The sequence below is a fragment of the Ambystoma mexicanum genome, chromosome 2q (assembly GCF_040938575.1).
Source record: "Ambystoma mexicanum isolate Mex_15411 chromosome 2q, UKY_AmexF1_1, whole genome shotgun sequence".
NCBI lineage: Eukaryota > Metazoa > Chordata > Amphibia > Caudata > Ambystomatidae > Ambystoma > Ambystoma mexicanum.
In genome coordinates, this window is record NC_090924.1 from 80,614,883 (window position 1) to 80,637,013 (window position 22,131).

At 43.4% G+C, this 22,131-nt stretch overlaps 1 protein-coding gene across 8 annotated transcripts in view; it reads left to right on the plus strand.

Moving 5' to 3' along the window:
• Nucleotides 1–21,139, plus strand: part of DECR2 (2,4-dienoyl-CoA reductase 2) — a 224,344-nt gene extending 203,205 nt beyond the window's left edge. For all 8 annotated transcript variants that reach the window (XM_069646886.1, XM_069646888.1, XM_069646891.1 and 5 more), the window contains one exon: nucleotides 20,687–21,139. In XM_069646886.1, coding sequence (XP_069502987.1) covers nucleotides 20,687–20,721 — 35 coding nt within the window. In that variant the 3' untranslated portion in view covers nucleotides 20,722–21,139. The remainder of the gene's footprint in view (nucleotides 1–20,686) is intronic.
• The last annotated feature ends 992 nt before the right edge of the window (nucleotides 21,140–22,131 follow it).

Below are 22,131 nucleotides of genomic sequence, written 5' to 3' on the forward strand. Positions count from 1 at the left end.
GGGCATGATAGAGGAGCTCCTGCTTGATCCTTTAAAAACTGTCAAACAGTGTTTTTTCTCCAAGATTGGTAAACTCAGTATTCCTGTTGGGACCGGTGGAGTAAATTCCAATTGAGGGTGCTGTCTCTTATCAGAATCTAAAGCACTAATCGGTTTCTGCTGCCTCAGGTACCAGAAATCCTGAGAGGACCAACATGAAAGCCATGCTTGCAGTGTTCATGTGGAGGACTATTCGAGAGGAGCGCCTAATTAGTTTTTCTCGCTTTGGAAATATCCGCTTCTCATGGGAGTTCGCCAGGAGGATGCGCGCAGTGAGCAGTCAGATCTTTGCAGCATAGCATGTTCCCAGATTGGAACCATAACTAAATTAGACAGCAGTGGTGATTTTAGCATGATTTAGGCAGCAGTGGGAACAAAGCCTTCTCTGCGACCAAGAGGACACACACTCAAGCACCTGATTCTCAGAGAAACCAAGGAAGAGGAACTCCGAGAGGGGGCTGCACTATGGTGTTGAGCAGCACTGCATGGGCTTTCTGAAGCTCTGCAACAGGTGAGGTCCCAAGGGTTGTGTGCCACGTGGGAGAAACAGAATGCAACCAGCTATCCTTTATCCCAGTGGCCATGCTACGAGAATGAGCCCGGGTGCATCACTGTGGCAGTGGACACTAAGTCCTGGGAGTGGGCTTTAATAACACCAGGGCTGATACTGGCGAGCTTACAGGTGCACTGAGGAGAATGTCAAAGATATTCCAAGGGCACTGTGAGGCACTGAATTGAAAAGGCCGCCCAAGATCATGTGACAAACGCAGTGGTATGGGGTGCATTGATATGAACATATAGTCTCTGCAAAAAGAAAGTGGTCAGTCACAAAATTAGAGAAATACAGGCAATGAAAGAAGAATCAATACTTGCCTCAGAATTACAAGACTGTGATCCATTAAGTAGAGAATGCCAAGTAAAATGCAAAGACTGAGGATTAATAAAAAGGTCATGAAAGGAATGTAAATCCAGAGTCCACCCACCATATATTATCAAGCAACACTTGGACGTCCGCCCATGCAAGTCCCTCAGTTGCACACTCCTTTCACAGTGATGATCTCCTTGTGGCTAAGGGCCTGATTCACAGAAGCGTTTTTTAATGGTGTAATCCAATAGGAAAATGCTCTGTGAATCAGGTACAAAGTCTTTATCCTGGCTGTGGTCTTCGACTCTTGATCCGAGCTCTTGGCACGGTTCTAGTTGGTGGCGTGGTCTTGGATTGGAGGACAAAGCATCAACCTCACAGCAGCTACTTGAACAAAACAAGTATGGGGCACCTGTTGATCTAGGAGTTTCTTGGGCTATCAGGCTGATGGGTATTCTCCCGCTACCGGGTACTTTCAAGCAGGATTTGCTCCCGCCTACCTGGGTATTCAGGTTTTAGCAAGACTTCTTTATTGGGGCTTGTGGCGTATGCATGCTACATTAGGGCCTTATACTTGGCAAGTTTTCTTTATATGGTGCAGGTTGCTTTGCTTCTCCTTCCAGTTTTAATATTACACATGATTCTTTATTTGTTTTGGTAGCTCTGGTACTCCCACCACGTAGCTCCCAGCGATATTTACTTTGTGCCTCAGGGATCTTTGGGTGTGCCCTCTTGCCGGTATCTGGGTATAGGCCCCCGCAGGTCAGTCTACCCGCCTGTAACTTTAACCGGTTTCTCCTAACGTGCATCCAATGACTTGGCCATCTCCCACTCTCACTAGCTGTTTTTGGTTGACCTATTTGACTTGCTCTACAATAGTTCTCTGCTTGTATTTCTCCTCTACATCTTAAATCCCTATTTGGCATTCTTGGCATGGTCCATTTTGCGTCTCTTCTCCTGGCCCTCCTCCATTAATTCTCCTCACTATAGCACCTCTGAGGAACACAATCCGATCACCCTCATAGTCCGGAGTCTTGATCCTCTGTAGTCTTGCATTGATAGAGGGATAGGATGTTGACGGCTCTGATTTGCAAGTCTATTTACCCATTAGTTTTGAGTAACGTGATTGACACTGGCTTAATTGTTCCACCCCTTCCTGATTAGATGTTCCTAGTTCCCTGCAGGTCTTTTTCTAATAAATTAGCAGATCACCATATTTACAAAGGAAACCTCTGCAACTTGCATTTGGTGCTGTGTGCCAGTGCACATTTTCCACTGGCCAACTTTGTTGCCTGTGCACCAATACCAATTTATGAGTATGCCCAGGTGCTAGGAGTGCATTTCACTGTTCTTAAAGGGCCTATCATCGTGAAGTTGTGAAAAAGGAAAAGGTATTTCTAAACCCATTTGGGGGATATAAATGAAAGTGGAACATCAGAGGTTCATACCACTGCTGTCCCGCTGAACAAAAAAGACCATGCGTGAAAGGGGAGAAGTGGCTGATCATACATTGCTTAGCGTAACTCGCAAATTCCAGTGGTTTTTAGGTTTTACAGTGTAACCAGTACATCCTTCAACTTAAATTTGTTTTCAGTGGGTATCAAAAGGTTTTCCTAATAATTGTGTTTTTATGATATGTTTTATTGACGTGTCCATTCCAATTCTATGTGCCACCGGCATGACATTTAGCCTACATGATTGGCACAGTGACTTTTTCTGTTTTCCCCGCTAGGCCTGGCATGCACCATGCCAAGAGGTGACTGTGCCCCGGGGCTTGACTTTAGTCATCTTTCAGGTGCAGATACTGCAGAACCCTATAGGGCGTGGCTGTGGTCCTACTCAACAGTGAGTGCATGGGGCATAGTGGAATTGACAGTTTCTGCAGTACCTGCTGGGCATGCCTGTGGTCAATACTGTGCCAGGGGTTATGGACCTTGATTGTGTCCCAGGACCAGTGACAACTTCTTGTCCAAATTTGACGACAATCTATCTAGTTGATATTGTTACGCACATTTTTAATTTTGCCACCCACAATAACTTTCTTTTCCTTGATTAAATTTCACAAAACCTTCTGAAAATATTCAAATTTGCCTATGTTGGATTTTTTGAATGTTTCATGCAGTTCCATACACAGTAATCGAAGTTCAACATTTCCTTATATAGTCATTTAATTTTATTCAAATTCACTCCGTTTGCCAGAGCATGCTTAATTTTGCATGGCTCTCCCCATGGTCCCGGATCCGTGGACTTCAGAGCTAAATTTGGCAATTTTTTTTAGGGGTTTGGGGTTCCTACAAAAGGGCCTGTTTCACCTATCTGGGGGCATGCACTAGCTTTCCCCAGGGCCAGGACATGCCCCAATGAGCTTCTACATTCTACTTTTGAAAATGTTTTCAGTGAAAAGTCTGCATGCTCGCACCCGAGTTTCAGAACCCTAAATGCCGGCCGCACAAAAATGTACAGTTATAAATCAGTCCATCCCATTCCTGGTTGGGTAAGCAGAATATCTCTGGATGTAACTTACAAAAAATCGTTTTTTTGGTCATCTTTCGCAAACAGACGTTTTATTTTTATTTTTTTTAAAAAAAACACTAGTGGTTTTCACCTAACCAAGCCGAGGTTGTTGATGGTACCGGAAGCCAGCTTCTCTTGCATGTTTGGTGTAAATCTGTCTAGTGATACGGTAAGGGAAATGCAACATTAGGGAACCATGGTTAACGTTGCCCCAGTTGTGAGGAGTAGTGAAAAACATTTCAAAATAATTCAAAGATGGATGTTGTTAGCCTTTTTCATTTACAGTTTTCCCATCTTTTTCAGTGAGGCCTACAGCCCATCTGCTGTTGTCGTGTTTATGTGCTATTTTTAGCCAGTACTTTTTTAACATCACTCGCTTAACTCATTTTGTTTTGGGGGCCCCAATTAGTCCTTAAGGCTACCAATGCAGTGGGGGCCCAGTCCCCCATCGAAGTTGTGTATCCCTACTTTCACTTGGGGATAATAGTTCAGTGCAACCTTGCTCTCCTTTCTTTTTACTCTGAACATCCCCCCCCCTAATTTCAGCCACCCCACCACCCAACCCTAGTGTATCCCAGAAAGGCTTGTGGCATTAGTAACTTATTTGTACAACACCTGTGCATTTTCTTTTTTTCTTTTCAGTGTGGTAACCTTTTTGCCACTACAGTGGCCAAAATGGCTAACCTTTTTATTCAAGCTGTGTCTCTTTGGCTCAATGTCTTAGACGTCCTTTCAGGCATGGGTTAGAAATGGGCATATATGGTCATTCTATTTGCAGGCTCAAGCCAGAGCTCAGAAAGTAACCTTTGTGTTCTTGGAACTGGATTTGGCTGGTTAAGGGGCAATGGGCCTGTAGCTGGTCTTCAATGGCTGTGTGCTCAGCACATCGTAGAGCTCTCCATGCTTCTTTGCTTGCCAGTAGTTCAACTTGTCGAGGTGCTCCAGCAATGCCGCTCTACTGGTGTAGAGCAGAGTGCCTCTAAGTCTTCAGTCACCCTACTTAGTTTTCTTCTGACCCATGCTTGGCCCCCAAGACTGCTTTCATCGCATGCTACCTTGCTAGTCCATCTCAGTCATGTTGCCTCCAACAGAGTTTTTTTGCCTTTGGAAACTTGAGGTCCGGCCTGGTGGTGCAAGATCCCAAGATCTAAATTGAGGCCTGTAACCACTGGAAACCACTATTAAAATAGCAACCTACACTGGCTCCCAGTAAAACATAAAATCGCCTTGAAAACACAAGCCTTGACTCATAAATGCCTGGACAACAAGGCCCCACCCTACCTTGCCTCTCGTCTCACAATCCACACCTCCACACGACCGACTAGAACACCACATATTCACAGCCTCATCCGGCCCAGGTTTAAACTCCAAAAGCTGGCGATGTGAGTTTCCCTGTCCTAGCCTCAAAGCTCTGGAACTCATTGCCCACTACCATCAGAACTGAGCCTTCTTTCTTAACCTTCAAGAATAAAACCAAATCTTGGTTGCTCACGCAGAACGTATGAAGCACCTCATTCTAGACCTTGCACCTTTTTTTGTAATACTGCAACTGTATATATTGCTCAGTACTGTAATTAACTATTTTGTATGTTCTGTAACTGCCCCTAAGAATATGCGCCCGGTATCCTTCGGGCCTGCTTGCGCTTTACAAATAAACAGAATTACAAATAAATTAACCTTGATGCCCAGTGTATCGACCATTAGTCATCCCCTAGGGCTCATACTTACCTGAGATCGTTGGACGTCGTGATTGGGGTTTTCCATTTTTGTTGACCTGTTCCTATGCACTGCAGCTATTTACCCAGTCTACAATTTGTGATGGATTCTGAGTTTAAGAATCTTGTCTGGGGTTGCCCAAGACATTCATGATTGGTAACTGCTTTTTTTGCCATAGGAGACCAGTGAATGCTATCTTACAAATTAGTACAGCCGAAGTGCGCTTGATTCATGAATTAAGCCCCATAATATCTTGTGGGTGAGCTCTACCTTTTTAAAGTCCACCTATATAACCGGAATTGGTTACTTACCTCTAATTTATCATTATTATTAAAATATGGGTGGACTGGTAAAGATTTTTTTTGACATTTTTTTATTGAATTTTTTGTGACATTAATTCACAAGAGAACCAATCAGGTAAGATGCAAGATATGCAGCAAAAAAGTAAAAGGTTACAAATGTGTAAACGTGACTAAAATCTGCAGATAAGGTATCACAAATGAGTTTATAATGACCCATACAAATTAAAGGGTGAATTAAAAACACCAGTAACCGAGACTAGACAGGGGGTTGACTAGAAGCCCAAGTGTTTTCCAAAGGAAGATCTAAAAAGAATGTTTCAGGGTGTTCAACTCCTTGGATTTGAGAACTATAAAATTCTGTGCTTCATTCACTCTGCATACACATCCAGGAGAAGTGATGGTGACCATTATGCTATTATCACATACATTATTTCACACTCTCTATCTGCTCTTTTTCTCATGTTATGGAGTATTTATATAATTGTTTATTTTTCAGTCTATGAAAGCCCCTGACTCAATAAAAATAAAGAGATTGTCATGGGCGATTTATGTCAGTTTTTCCATCAGTTAAATGGCCCACACTTTCTGTAGCCACTCCCATTTGTCCAGGATAGAGGGCTGTCTTAATTTCTGGGCCACCACCAGTCTCTGCTCACAGTAACGCCTCCCCCATTCTAGGTAGTGTCATAATCTTTGGTAGGTTACCCAAACAACAATGTCAGGGCATCTACATGTCAATGGACTCCTGTTATATCCGTAATCCAGGTAAACCATTCTGCCCAGAGGACCTGAATGGTTGGACACGTCCACCACATGTGAATGGAGGTCCCAGCCTGACCACACACCTTTCCATAAAGTGGGGAAAACTCTGCAAACCTTTTAACTTCACTGGGTCTCTGTACCAACCATGCAGAATCTTAAAATTATGTTGCATAGCGGGTACACATTTTCCAAGGAAATGTCACCATATCTTTCCCCGGGGCTTTCTAGAATTATCAAACTTTTTCCAATAGTTCTTGAATTTAGGTTTCTCCACCAAACCGTTTGTAAACAAATATATTTTATATGTCCTAGATATGATGCCATTTCTTTATTGGACCGAGTCCAGGGCCTTTTCAGAAGGTTTAAGTTCTCTGACAAGCCTTGATCTCCACCTGCGGTCCAAAAACAATACCCTTAAATATTGAAAGACCCCAACATTGTTTGCCCAGCGTATCCTGCATTCCTCATAGCTTTCAATTCCCTCTCAGAGAAGGGGGAACTCTTTTCAGTTCTGATTCTGACCATTTTTGAGTTACTTTTGGAACCAGATCGAGCAAAGGGCCCCAGAGTGAGCTCAATGGGGATGCAAAATAAGATCCCTCCAGTGGTCCTTTAGATATTACCAGTCCTCAGGTCGTCCCCTCATAGGTTCCAACATGACTGTAAGCTGAGCTGCCTTGGTATAACAAAAAGGACCTGGGAATCTAACACCCTCTTCATCTTTAGGGAGAGTAAGAATGTTCCACCCTACCCAGGACCTCTTATCCTGCCAAATAAAACTATAAATGTTGTAATTAGGCAGGCTTAAGTTGTCCACCTGACAGGTGTCCTATCGGAACCAGACCCCGTATAGAAAGTATACTTAGATATTCCCCTTGAGCCAACCACAATCCCTCAGAGGTTTTTCTTATTTGCCACGTAGTATGACGTCGCCTATGACGAATCTTTTGTGCATAAGTGTGGTTTTATGAAAAATATGTTGAGAGCTCGAGCCAACGTCCGTCGATGTCCGTTGTAACTCTGTTTTAGACAATTGATATTAAAACAGTCGAATAGGACCTTGCCAACTTCCTGAGTCGGTCTGATTATTTGATGTAAGAGTTAAGATTACTCTGCATCCCATTCTTTGCATGACATGTTAATGATTAAGGACCATATGCTCATCACTGTGAGTGACTCCCCTCTATGGAACAAGGGCTCCCATTCCCATGAGGAACACTCTCTGCATATATGGGAGTGAAAAAGACTGCTGTTACTTCTCTTTTGCATTTCAACCCTATTGACATTACTCCAATATCATTGGCTCGTGGTAATGCTGGAATCCACTTGAACTCAGCAGTTGTTGAAAAACACGCCCCATTGAAGTATGGCAGCAACAATAAAGGGTTGAGGAACCTTGAATGGAGGAGGAAGAATCATATGCCGAGGCGAGCCTCTGACATGTGAACGCCCTGGAGGGCTGGAGTTGCGCTACACCATGTAGCCAGTGGTAGTGTGGGAGAACCAAAATGAGCAATGAGAAACACTGGAAGGCCGGCACCGAGAAGGGCGAAACTGAGACTGGGAAAAACTGTCAGTCTTGTGGCGTGACCACGCTTCAATCGTGGAGGACCTGGGAGCCACGAATCGACCCAGAGGCCAAGGGACAGCAGAGGTACTAACCCTCTGTTTTTAGTGTGGCAAATACAGACTGACCAGACGGACAGGAGACAAACTGTCTTACCTGGTGGAATGGTGAGTGTGGGGCCTGCCAACCGACGCTGAGACTAGGAAACGACGGAGAAACTAATCCTCCGATCTCGGTGCGAGGAACAACGAAAGTGCTGAGACGTGCAGGAAAAGGAGAATGCCAGAGGTGCCGCCCCGCTGGGACACACCCCTAAGAAGAGAAGGTACCCGGGTTGCCCAGATTAGAGGGAGGCGAGTGGAATTAAATAGAGAAATATGTAATCCAGAAGGGCCTGGAAAGCATTAAAGATATGAGACTTTCTTAGAAGAAGAGAACCTGAAGATTGCAATTAATCCCTACAAGGCACAATAATGGGGGAAGAAAAGGTCCAATTTGGAGGAAACTGACTAAAGTTATATAAGCCCTACCCTTCACGAAATTGAGACATTTGGTTTATGTAAAGACTTGCAATTCTTTTTGGGGGACTTAAAAAGGAGACTTAAATTTTTCTTTTATGAACTGATCTGAAAGAACATTTGTACTACAACCAGTACTTTGGGGGAGATCCAACGAACATTGGCCAGACGAAACAAGAGCTGGGAGCCTAAAGCTCTCACCCATGTATTTTTTTTTTGTTCTTCCTTCCTAAAGTGGCAGGGCTGGATAGTTAATAGGCTTTGGACTGGGGACTACTTTTTGTGTTCGACAAATGACAAGCACCCTTAATTTAGTTTGTAGGCTGAAAATCCCTCTTGCAATCAGCACAGATAGGAATTTCCTTTTTTTGTTAAAAATAAAACCCTTGAAATGTCAACCTGGAGTCTGACTCCTTCTGGTTCACCACAGTACCCTACCTGGTCCCCATGGATTATTGATTGCACTGCTCTGTCCGGTCTGCTCCCTAGAATTTTCGCAAAGATTTTTAGCATCTGTGTTCAGGAGAAAATGTGTCTATATGATGGGCAAAACCCTGGGTCTTTACCATCTTTCGGGAATACAGTAATTAGATCTCCCAACATGGACAACGGAAAAGACTGCTTATCCAATACTACATTAAATAATTTAGCCAGCGTAGGCACTAGAAGGGAGAAAAAGATCTTATAGAATCTCACAAGCCATCATCCCTAAGGGTCTTTCCGGTCATCAAACCTTTTCTTTATATTGTTGGTATAAAATCATCCACCGTTATCAGGGAGTCAAATACTAGGGTATGGTCCAACCTTAGTTTGGTAAGGTCTAATCTCATAGTAAACTTTTACCAAGCGTTTATCTCCATCCCATTCTAAGGCATCGAAGTTCTCATAAAATGTCCTAAATTCCTTCACGATTCCCTCCTTATCCCATATTAAATGCCCCTCTTCACTTTATATACTGTTCACTGCCTGTTATTTTTACTGTTCCCTAAGCCTTGACACCAGATATTTGTCTGCAGTCTCCCCCCTTTCGAAATATTTTTGTTTGAGGAACCTCAGTTTTCACTCTATTTCATGAGCTAAAATGGCTTTAAGCTCTGCCTTACAGGCTCCAGAGTTATTTCTCATTTGTATTGATGAAATATTATTTTTACATTTATCCTCCTGGCTGTATCTTTTTCTTGTAGCTTTTAGAGAGGTCTCTATTTATTTGCTCATGTTTTTGCGACCCTAGTTTAATCAATTACCCCCTACTAATATACTTAAGGCCTTACCAAAGAATCGGAGTAGAAATCTCGCCGGTGTCAGTAAATTCAAAATAATCTGTTTTATGTTACTAACTCTCCCCCCAAATTCCTATCCTTCAAAATGTATTCATTACAAACCTACTGCCTACATTCTCCTAGCATGATTAAAACAAGATATTGGTCAGACCATGAGGTGGCGCAGGTCTTTGCTCCTTTGTCAAAGGGGATGGCCGCGCAATCTATAAGAATCAGGTTAATACGGAAAAAGAAGTTGTTTACTGCAGAGTGATGGGTAAATAGTCAGTGTCCGTACAACATTTCAGTGGGACTATGAGGCATAGTTCATCATTTATTTCTTTAACCTTGGTGGATTCTCTAAACCCGTCATCCATCTTCCGAGTATCTTTTGTTCGTTGTCTCTCTCTGTCTGTATCCAACACCATGTTAAGATTACCCCACAACATGAGGCTGCCGTACAAAAACAGTCTCAAGCATTGACTTCCCAAAAGTCGCCCTGGCCATTGTTGGCACAATGTAAATTATAAAGGTACCTGTAATCCCAAAGGTCCACCAGGTAAACAATATGATAATATTAAGAAAATAGACCTTGGTAATAAGGTTGAACTGATACCATCAACACTTCATTTTCATACAGAAAATACATTTACTTCGAAGAAAATGCCACAATGTTAAAACAAAACATATAATTTATACAAACAAATAGTTTTGACATCAGATTCATTCCACTTTTCATACACATACTCACACGCAAACAACCAATGACAATACTGAGCACAGAAAAAAGGACAGCCTATATATGGAACCCCTTTTGTGCTTCTACAGACAATGAATTATAATGATTATGTTACACCTGTTGAGATGGATTTCTGAGCTCTGACCTGGAGGGGCAGATGTTCAGAAGGCCAGCCTAGTTTCTTGGAACAGGGTAACCTCTGGACAAGCCAGACTAATCAGGGTAGCGATGGCGGCGGTCAAGACTAAGTCTCAAGAGGGGCGAGGGTGACGGAAAGACCTCAATGAGCACACAAAGCAAGGACACTTACAAATTACTCCAGGCAGGTGTTATAATTAAAAATATAGACACATTTATTACAAGGCCCTTGTAACATCGACCATAGCAAAGAATCACAATAATACTAAAGTAAACCAACACATAACAATCAATACAATATATATACAAGACCGAGGGGCCTAAGGAGTTAGGAGCACGTAATATGTAGACCACCTAGATGGGGAGGAAAACAGGCAGTGCAAGTAATCATTAGACCCACTTCGACATCTGAAATACACCTAACTAGGAGGAGGTCCGAGCCCTACGAAGAGAGGAGCCTTATGCTCAAAGGTACCTGCACGCGCTGGTGCCAGTGGACAAAAGAGGGCCTCTTCGAGGATATCAGGCAGTTCAGGAAGGTGAATGAAGCGATGCAGAACAAGTCCCCACTACTCAAGCAAGGCCTCCACTTGTGGGCAGAGGCAGGGTGAGAGTGCGGGATAGAGTCGCTATTTCGTAACAGCGGTAGAAAAGAAATGGGCACCTGCGCGAGGGACCACCGGTTGGGGTATGGACTGCTCACCGGTCCCCGATGCAGGCTGACCCAAACTTCTTCAGTTCAAGTTGCTGGCAGGTTCAGCTGCGATGATCAGGACGCCTCGACACCGTGTAGATTCTGCGTAGCAGGATGCAGGGTAGAGGGTGTCCCAAATGCAGCGGACGTGCACAGGTTGTTACCACAGCAGGGCAACACGGCAACCGCGTTTACTCTGGTCCGGGCGCACTCTTCTCACTTCAGACCTGGGAATGCCAAGTGTACGAATTCGGTGTGAGGATGCTGTGGGCGCAGAGCAAGCAGTAGACCAAGTTTCGAGGGCTTCCCCGAAACGGCGGCGGTGACAGAGCAAAGCGTCCTGCGTAAGCTGGTCAGCCCACTGGTTGGCCCAGGGACACTTACAAAGAGGCTTACTTGCAGGGTTTGATGAAGGTGCCAGGAATAGTTGATCCCACTATTCCAATGGGTTGAAACGCCTTTGCAGACCTTCTAGGACGATCAGATGCAGAGGGGTCTCGCAGGACGACAGCGGCTCAGGGTGCCAAACCTTCAGCGGGTCACCAGCGGTTCCTCGACTCAGCTTCTTGTTGCAGGATACTTGGCTCCTTATCCCTTGTTTGGTGTGAACTCAGGAGATCGACATGGTAGTGGTGTTTTCAGCCTCCTCTTATCCAAAGTTCCCTTTGCGCCAAAACGGAGAGGGCCCAATGGGAGATCTGCTCACAAACACTCACACCATACGTGGACCTATCACGGACCACGGTGGTCCCAGGCATTCAGGACACTCTAGACTCTCTGGCACCCAGGATGTGTATTGGGACCAGACATCCCAGCCCACATCCTGGAGGGGCACACAAGGCATGCAGAAGCCCACGAAAGCATTGTGTTTCGCGGGAAAGTACATAACCAAATAAGGACTGCCCCGGGTCGGCTCGACCTGGGGGAGGGTGAAGGGGCAAGACGGTCAGCGGACAGGACAAAGAACCTTGTGGCCTGGCCATTTTGGGAGCCAGGCCACCTATTCGTGCCAAACGCGGTAAGTGCGGATACATGGCAAAAAGAGGTTCAAAACACAAGAGAAACGATGGCTGCCACCAATCCGGTCCGTGGCACACTTGCACAGTTCATGATTAGTCCAGCGAGAGTTTTTAGGGCCTTTGGAATGACTAGAGACCCAAGAGCGCGGTAATGTAAGTTACGGTGCACTCTTGTTTCATGTTGCACAAAAGCTGCACATGAGGAAAGGACTAAGGGAAACGAAGTCTCCCAGTACTGACTGTTTTAAGGGCATGTCAGTTTCCCCATAAGAATTGCGCGACAGCCCAGAGGAGTGCGGCGGAAGGCTGCGCTTCTCTGGCAAAGTCTAGATCAGGGTGTAAAACAGCAAAACGTTTGGGGGTTGCCACATGGAGGGCAAATTACATACAATTATGAAATCTTTCCTAACAACACCCATGTCTCCTGTTGGTGTGTGTGTATATATACAATAGAAGACAAAGCTTATTGACAAAAGTCTACATATGTTTCGGTTGGTTAGATGGCTTTAAATTGCAGCCTGGCGTAGTTCTGACATTTTCAGGACAAACAATGAGGTGTAAATGTTCCCTCAAGTACAAAACAAAATGTGGTGGAAGATGTCTTCCAGTATACACTCTACATGGGACAAATAAATGCAACAAGAACTGTTTACAGCCCAATCTCTTCAACAAAACATAGGCATATCCAAGTTATGCTAGTAAATCCTTCGCAATTACCAAAAGTCTGCACTAACCTCCAATACTGGTTTATGGGGGTGGTGCAAACTCAGAATCGAATCAGCAATGCTCCAGAGGAAAATGCCAAGAAGCCTGTAAACGACATAGGCACAGAGTGAAACTACTGCTCTACCTATGTGTGCTAAATTCGATATATTAAGAGTAGCCAAACTTACTTGTGGTCTTGTATCTGTAAATCACTACAGACGTGCAGGATCACCTTCTCAAATAGACCTTGATCCCATGGTAAACTGGGGAGTGAAATCAATGGCCAAAGAACGTACCATCGCCACAGTTTAAAGGAAAATCACAACAAACTCTCCATTACTCATAGTCGTGTGACCTAGCGGCAATGTTAAGTAAGAGCCCATTACAAAAGATGTAGGGCATCTAAGCCTTCCTATCTAAGATCAAGAAACACACGCTGAAAAATCAATCCACTCACTGTGGATAAGGTGAACGGCTATCACCCCGCAATCCCACGGAGGGGACGTGTCTGAACAAATTGTGATGCTATCCTCACAAGATGCGACATGGTCAAACTATTTGCCACTCTGATCTGCACATAAACATAGATAAAATGGTGTGCACCAAGTTAGCGACCTATGGCGTTTGATTGACCTTTGTGGTGGTGTCATAATATACATGGTGATAGCTGTTGCTTCTAATCGTGTCTCAAACATCACCGAATTCTGCATATGAACATGAACGTGGAATTACAGACTCTAACAATTAACAACTGTTATTGTTTAACATGCTGTGTTAATCTGCGTGGTGCTGACATCTAAAAATGCAACGTCATCACATTGCACGCCACTCTGAGCCGCACATAAACATGGGCACAGCAGAGTGCACTAAGTTGAGGACCTCAGACGTTTAAATGACGCATGTTTTATTGTGCCATGATCTGCAAGGTAATGACAAATGTTTTTGATCGCGTCTGAAACATCACTCTGTTCTGCACCGGAATGTGAAAGCCAAATATACAGATTTTGTATTGTTCTTCCCAGAAGACCGTCCCACATATGCCGATATGTTTGGCAGTCTTGTGAGTTGCTCATAGGAACATAAGTATGTGCCGCTTAAGGGGGAGTGACTCTCAGTGAGGTCCCACTTGCCCATACCCCTAGGGAAAGTATCGCAGAGCGATCTCACCTCCCTAGCCTCAAAGGGGTGGCTCCCTCTTTGGGCCTTGGGGAGAAGGGACAAATACCCTCTATTCGTCACAGTACCTAGCCCTGCTCTGGTAACTTTACTATTGCCCTCTCGTACCCAAGTTTCCCTCCGAGATGCCACAGCAGAATCCTGCTCTTACCATTTACATAAGGAATTCCAGGGGCAGTACTGCAACTTCTGTTACCCAGAGGGCCTCTACCCACGAACCAGACATTCTTCTAATGCTCAGCCGGATGCCACGTTGGAGGGATCACTAGAAAGGTTTGCGGAATCTCGGAAGCTGCTTGGCTGCTTGGAGGGCTAAAGTTGCCATTAATGATTCATCCTTGGAGCAGCCTGCTCCCCCCATAAATTACATTGTATCGGGAGCGGTCATTGGAGATGATCACCCTACAAACAGCTGGAGGGGAAATTAAAGTAACCCAGGTACTTTTGTTTTGCTAAAGGGAGGGTTGTGTTTTATCCAAGTGAAACATCTTCCATTGATTGTTGTGATCTCAGGATCCATCCGGGCAAACTCATTGGTTGAAAGCAGTAGTGGTACAAGTGGCGTCATGCTATGGAATCAGATTCCAATGCTACCTTAAAATGATCTGCTAACCTGAACCTCTCTGGATGTCAGAATACTTCTTTCCTTTAGAAGCTTGTGAATTAGTTTGACTTTAGTTTTAGAACCTTTTCAGCCTCCCACTAAACACATGTCCAAATGGTTAAAAGTTTCCTAGAATTCACCCTAACACACAACCAGTTTCTCTTCAATGGAGATTACTAGTCTCAAATTAAAGGCATAGCCATGGGGGCAAAATATGCGCCCTCATTGGCTAACCTGTTCATGGCCTTCTTTGAAGACAAATATATCTTTAACAATAACCCTTTTAAAAATCATATCACCTGGCGAAGGTATATTGATGATGTTTTAGCCATTTGGGAAGGCAGCAAAGAAGAGTTTGAGGCATTTATGCTCTATTTGAATAAAAACACTTTTGATATTCAATTCACAGGACATATGGATGCAGCTGAAATCATGTTTTTGGATCTAAAAATTAGTATTGTTTCTGCAACAATCCAAACTTGCACTTACAGAAAGGCTACTGCCGTGAATGCTATTCTCTATGCTAACAGCAGCCACAGACGTAGTGTCATTCTTAACATACACAGAGGTGAGTTCCTCAGATCCAAAAGAAACTGCAGCCAATAAGATATCTTCAAACCAGAATGTAAGTCAATTGGACACAGATTTCAGGAAAGAGGGTACTCTAGAAAATAATCAGGCGAACCAGAGATTCTGTGAAAAAGGTCAAAAGGTCTAAGCCATTGGAAGAAAAGACAAAATCGAATAAAATCACATATCCTACACATGTTAACTTCATCACTAAATTTTCAAGTGACAAATGTTTATACTATATTTTACAAAAACACTGGCATATTCTGCACCTAGATCCAGATCTCACAACCTATCTGTCTGAACGACCCAACATCATTTTTACAAAGGCTACTACCTTGAGGAATATTGTGAGTCCCTCCTTTCTCAAACCTGAACCAATTAGACAGGACAAATGGCTAACTACAAGTACCAAACCAGAAGGATTTTTCAAATGTGGGTCATGTAATTTCTGTCAGTATGCCTTATCACCAACCAAGATTTTCAGTTGTCATGGAGGACTTGAAATCAAAGAATTTATTAACTGTCGCTCAAAATATGTTATATATGGTATCCAATGTGTGTCAGAAAATATATATTGGAAGTACCATCCGTGAAGTTAGTTTTCGTATTTGTGAACACCTGAATAACCTTAGCAGTCAAGACATCAGATTACCAATGGCTTCCCATTGGCAGACACATCACCAAATGGACAACGCAAAAGATATCAAATACATTGGACTTAAACAAATCAAACAACACCAGAGAGGTGGTAACAGAGAGATGATGCTGCAACAACAAGAAGCGAAAATGATATGTAAATTACGTTGTCTCACACTCTGTTTAAACCAAGAACATGAGTTGAATGTCTTTTTATAAATTACTATATGATGTTTTTTATACTTTGCACGTTTCAAACACTTTAACCAGGGACTGGTTAATAGATAGCAATGATTGATTGTGTATTAGCAGGAATTACCTTTGCCAATCCTGAGACTGATACTGCGCTTATCATAAGCATATATACCGTAAGCACTAATGCCACGAGATACACCATAACGATAATACAGTTCAATAAGCAGGGCCACCCCTGTCGGAGCGTATATTCTTCACCATTCCAAGCACAATCACATGCTCTAAAGTATGCGCCCAAACCAGAGAGAAGATGTCTGTCTGGAGGACAGAGTAGCGTATTCCCATTACAACCCAGTCGTATGTGGACTAAAATCCAATCAAGTGCTACACTACTAGATGCAAAGCATTACATGGATCAGGGACTTATCAGTCATCTCTCCAGTAACCAATCAGATTTGTGACTCGTATAAGAATTATATTGATATAAATGTAATCGTCACATAGACACACCAAATTATTTAAGTTGGTGCAATCTGCCACGTAGGACGGCAATTTAACTTTCTTACAAGAAACAACCTGGTTGTGGCCGTGCATGTTAGAATTAAACAGCATTCGCCGATTGAGAGGACTGGTCGATTCCCATTTCCGGAATCAAGCCGGTAACCAAGCAACGGGGGTCACGTGAACTTGTCACCTGACCAGGAAACCAGGTTGGCTACCATAGTAACGAATATCTACTGCCGATGCACTCGGCCTCCGTGAAGACATTCGCCATTGTGCGTGCATCTATTCAGGACCCTGCCGGTAAGACCATTTGAGACTAATTCTAAAATCAGCTAACTGAGCATGCGGAATACAGGAGAAAGGTAATGACACGTTATCGCATTTAAACTATCTCCTTAGATTACGGCCACTATTCCAAGAAGAAATTTGAACATTTCTGCTAAGCTGCTACAGCGGCACGCAACGTTATTACCTTGCACAGTGAAACGTGACTAAGGTAAATTTCACAGTCGATGTATATCAAGTAACATAGCATGTTCATTCACATCTGACGATTTTTATTTATTTTTTCTCCCTTCTGTGTTGTTTTTTGTCTCTGTTCTCTCTCCCTCCTCGGGTTTTTTGGCCACTATATAGTAGCTGATAACAAGCTACACATTTAAAGATTTCAGTTTACCTGTTGGAACTTTATATGTTCACGCCCTGAGGACGACCTTATAGGTTGAAACACGTGTTAGCCTTTTCAAGAGCAGTGGCATTACTAATTATAACTTCGTATTATGTCCAAAGTCAACAATATTGTGTTTAAAAAGTACTCTATGTGATCTATCTATATGCAACTTATTCTATGTGACCAAAAACAAGTCTGAATTCAACAAAACTGTGAATAAAACAATTTTGATTAATTTAGCTGAGACTATTTGTATTCAAATAACACTGTGTCTGACATATAAAGGTTTGACTTACCGATTATTCCAATTTTGAATACATCTCCCATTTGACTAACTCGTCACAAACTTGGCATTTAAGTTAATAGAAGCGCATCCTGTGTGGTTAGCACCCCATAGTTCTTATTCTATACTCAGGTGACGGTGGAAGATCACCTTATCAACCACACGACTGCAGCTATTGCTCCATTTATAGTAGCCTCAACACCAATTTCTTTAAACGTGCGCCTTCCTAGTACGGGTCTTTGCTTCCACAAAACCCATATTTGTGAATCTGACACGATAACTTCAGAGACTATAAAAGTGCATAGCGTTTCCATACATTTGGCCCATATCTGATAAGTGCTCCAAATAGATATCTATACATCATCATAAATACATGCATCGAGAGTTATCTACAAAGTATTGTTTTAGGCTTGCGTGTACACCCCTTATTGCACACAGTAAGGAAATGTGTTTAAGGCCCTTTAGCCTTGTGTACAAAGAGAGGGCAAAAGGAGGCTTCATGATTCTGCAGCCCACTCTAAGCATATGCACTGGTCTGAAAAAGGTACACTTGTCCACATTCACATTTTCGGGTTTGCAAAAAGCATCAACCCTATTCAAACCTTCATGGATAAGTTACTCTTGCTATTTCTGACAGATATATTATATACTTTCGGTCTGTAGCCCATGGCACTTTCGACATTGCTTCAGTGTCCTCATTTACCCACACCCCAAAGAGCCTCCATGCTCTTTCTTTAGATGAGTTTGTTTGTCCAGCCTTCTCGCATGATATAGAAATTCCAATTGTGTGCCAGGTAAGTCACGCATAGACTTACTATGACTGCTCATAACCTCTTCAAGAAAATTAGTTCTCAGGATAATGCCTGTTTGTAAAATATAAGGGCTTCCAGGCTACCAGGTCCTGAGTTCCCAGAGCTCCCTTCTCCATAGAGAGCCGGGAAGTAGGTGTGTATCCTAGACATTTGAGTAATTGTCAAAAAAGTGCTTTTCTCTAGGGACCAAAGTGTTGGCATTGGAAGGATCCTCCCGTTCCATGCTGTGCAGTGTGGCAGCCTGTGCTTGTACCGCCGTAGTGCAGCCAGTGGGTTATTTACTGCCCTTGTTAAAGCAAGTCTATTTATTTCTGCTGGCTTTTGGCCTTGTGTAGCTGTACCTTCCCAGGCTCTCGGCGTGTTATGGATTTCTTCATTAAGTTCTTTTAGATGTTCAACATCGTACTTTTATTTATTTATTTATTTATTTTCTTGCAATTCATTTGAAAATTGCCAAAGGCATTGCAGATACCTTGCTGTTGGCAAAATAATCTTACATCTTCCACAAATAATAGAACTAGTAACTTACCTTTTTTTAAGCACCAGTGTTCACCTCCACCACTTAAACGATAATCCAGTTTGTCTATAAACCATTTAATTAGGATAGGTGCCAGGACAGAACCCTTGCAACCAGAAATGCTGTTCTGCATTCTTGGTCCGTGTGGTCACTGTTGCCCATGTTGCAAGGTTCATCAGTACAGTTACGAGAGTGGTTTCCTACCCTTCCATGTTTGTCATCTCAGAGTCTTATTTGCCTTCTTGGCCATCTCTGTTAAACTGAGTATGCTGGCCAGGACTTATTTGCTGTGGCTTTGGGTTTGTGGAGGAAGTTTTCTGGTTAGCAGTGTTATTGCAGTGAATATGCTTTTGTGAGCACATCTGGATAGTGTGCTAATGAAAGTGAAAGATCATACTGGTAAAGCGCATCTGGAAGCTCGAACTGCTTACCTGTGTGCACCTGGCCTGCTCGTGCAGCGAAGGTGGCAGCTTTGGAGTAGAATGAGTTGCAAATGGTGTTGGGTGGCTTGAGATCCTGCTCTGGCAATCCTGGAAGAGTTAGATGCCTGGAAATGTCCAATTATAGTGCCGAAGGTACATTCCTGAATACAATTCTGGGACTGGCAAGCCAGGGGCAAAATGTGAGCTAGTCTGGGAGACCCCTCCCTTCGTCTGCAAGCTCTTTCCTACTTCATTGGCCCTCTTACCTTTCCCTGTTCTAGAGCTCACCTTCCAGCCAACCAATGTCTAGTCACCCCGGGCAGTGGCACAATACGCCACTGTATGGACAAAGAGAGCCACTTTCGAAACTAACATAAAATAACAAAAGCTGGTAGTTATGTGAATTGCATGTTTGCTGAATGACGCAAGACATCTAATGTCACGAACCATCCACGTTGTTCAGTAGAACCAAATACAGTTTGCAAGATAGCTTGTTGAGTTGATCCTTTCTACAAAGTTTCAACCTTTGTTCTGAAGCCTGAAAATGGATGCCAGGAGCAAGCACTTAACTCGCTTAATTATCTTGCTGGCTCGAACTTAGCAGTAGGGGTGCTGAAGTCTTGAAAATAATCAAGCAGCTCAGTGAATTTTAGATATGCCTTCCTGTATCACTATGCCTATAGAAAAGAAGCAAAACATTGAAATAAAATGTTTCTGTATGCTATGAATATTGCACTAAAGCACAGCAGATCACTGAAAAGATCCTAGTAAAATACAAATGTTAGACAGCAGGAGCAATGCAATTAGAGAGGGATAGAACATTGAACTAGCTTGGAAGGATGGCCAACAATCCAAGCATGGGTTGAGCTCCTTCCTACAGATAAGGAGATGTGATTTCATTTGACTTCTCAGTGAGCCGTGGAGGGCATTTATATATGCAACAGCTATCCAAGAAACATATCCTAACTGTTGTGGCAAGATTTAGTGACTTTTAGCAGGAGTGCTTCCTGGGTCCTGCGACCCCTGAGACCACCTCCCCTGAGAAGCTTGGTGTTCTGGCGTTAACCAAGTATTTTGCAAGGGGGATACTGTGCCGCTGTTTCAGTCGTGCTGAATTTCCTGGCCCAGCGTCCATTTTGTTATGAGCAAAGTCCTGCCATCAAGGGAACATGGGTGGTCTGAGGCAATCAAGAATAAGATGAGCTTGACTTAAGAGTAAGGAATTGGAGCAATGAATAAAAGGTGTTCTAGCTCAAAGGGCAAATAATTGATTGTTGACATGTAAGTGCTTTAGATTATAAGTAAACTGCAACATCGATTACATAGTGGCCCAGGGACACTTGCTAAAGATTCTCATTTTCCTCATTGCTTCCCCTTTGCTTCTCATGATGCTGCTTTTTTCTTTTGTTCTGTCATTTTGATGCCCCTGCATTAACCTCCTATGTTGTCCCCTACAGGTCACTGGAGTACAGAGGTGAAGCAAGACAAATAACTAAAGGACTGTCTGAAGGTGGGAGCCCAACCAAACTCTTCAGCCACTTTAAGACATGAGTCAAGACCCCTTGAGACCAGAGCGACCAGGAGGCGTGCTTGTCATCACATCATTGGCCATCTTCACCCCTAGGGGCACCCCAAAGTGTTTTTGCTGAAGGGGGCTTGAACGCGATCTGGCCATTAGTGCAGGGTATGTCCATCTCACTCAGGAGGTCACCGAAGCTCGGCCCCCTTCTGCTGGATTTCATGTTTTCCGGGCAGATCATGGGGACAGACCAACAGTGAAGTGGGGGGAGTCCAGTGCATTGGGTGTTATTGCTCAATGAGTGAATCTTGGGAGCTGGCTGGTGATCGTGTCGTCCGCATCTGATCATTTGAACTTCCATGTATAGAATAAAAAATCTGTGATTTTTGCAGGGAATTGTGATTGTCTTTATTTAAGATTTAAATAGTGGGGGCTTACGGGGAACTACCTTAGCTGCTTTCATGTCACCAGAAGTAAAACTCGGCATCCGAAATGCAAACCGTTTAAACGACAAGCATTGTATTAACATTTTGGAATTGCATTTCAAATAATTACCATGAAATTTGCACATTTTACAATATACCTGGGATCTTTGGGAATGGTACCAGTCCCTCTCTAGAGTCCGAAATCCAACATTCAAATATAGCATCTATACCTGCTTCTGCTACAATAACCTTTGTGATCTAGGCAGAAATGCCTGCATGGGAGAGATGATGATGCTACCAGCAGGGACACTCGTATCCCCAAGTGCAAACAGGCACAAGGAAAGGAGTGGCTAGTGTTCATGATAACACGTATACACTATAGAATGTTAACGGGTAGCTTAAGTAGGCAGACCTTCAAGCAATTGCTACCAGAAGACTAGCTTTCCTGCAGTGGATTTCGTAGCTGTGTGGCGAATGTGCATTTAGTTCTTAAAGGAATTTATCAAAAAAAGGGGAGGTGAGGTTGGTAGTCAAATAACATTTTGCATTCAGTTATTTACAGTTTGTTGATTTTTGAGTGCAAGTTGTGCGTCCTTGGAAATCTAAATTTGTGTATGAGAGGGCACCAGGGTCAAAGCTATGTACATTGCAGTTATGTTAGGATGATTTTATACTGCGCTCCACTTCCACTTTCATGGTCTCCAGGCGCTCTATTGGCTATGGGAGGTAACGTGGGGTGGGTTGGTTAAGGTGGAAGAGCGGGATGAGACCGGTGTTGTGCTCAGCTGTTGATGTGTGTAGAATCGGAGTGAATGGCGTCCGTGCACGCTTTTTCTACACTGGAGGCTTATGGTTTCCGCATGTGTGCCGTCCGTCCAGTGTTTGTGTCGTCGGGTGTTGGAGGCTATTAGGAGTTTGTGAGTTAGTTTGAGAGTGATGTGCATTTTGGGGGGTTTAG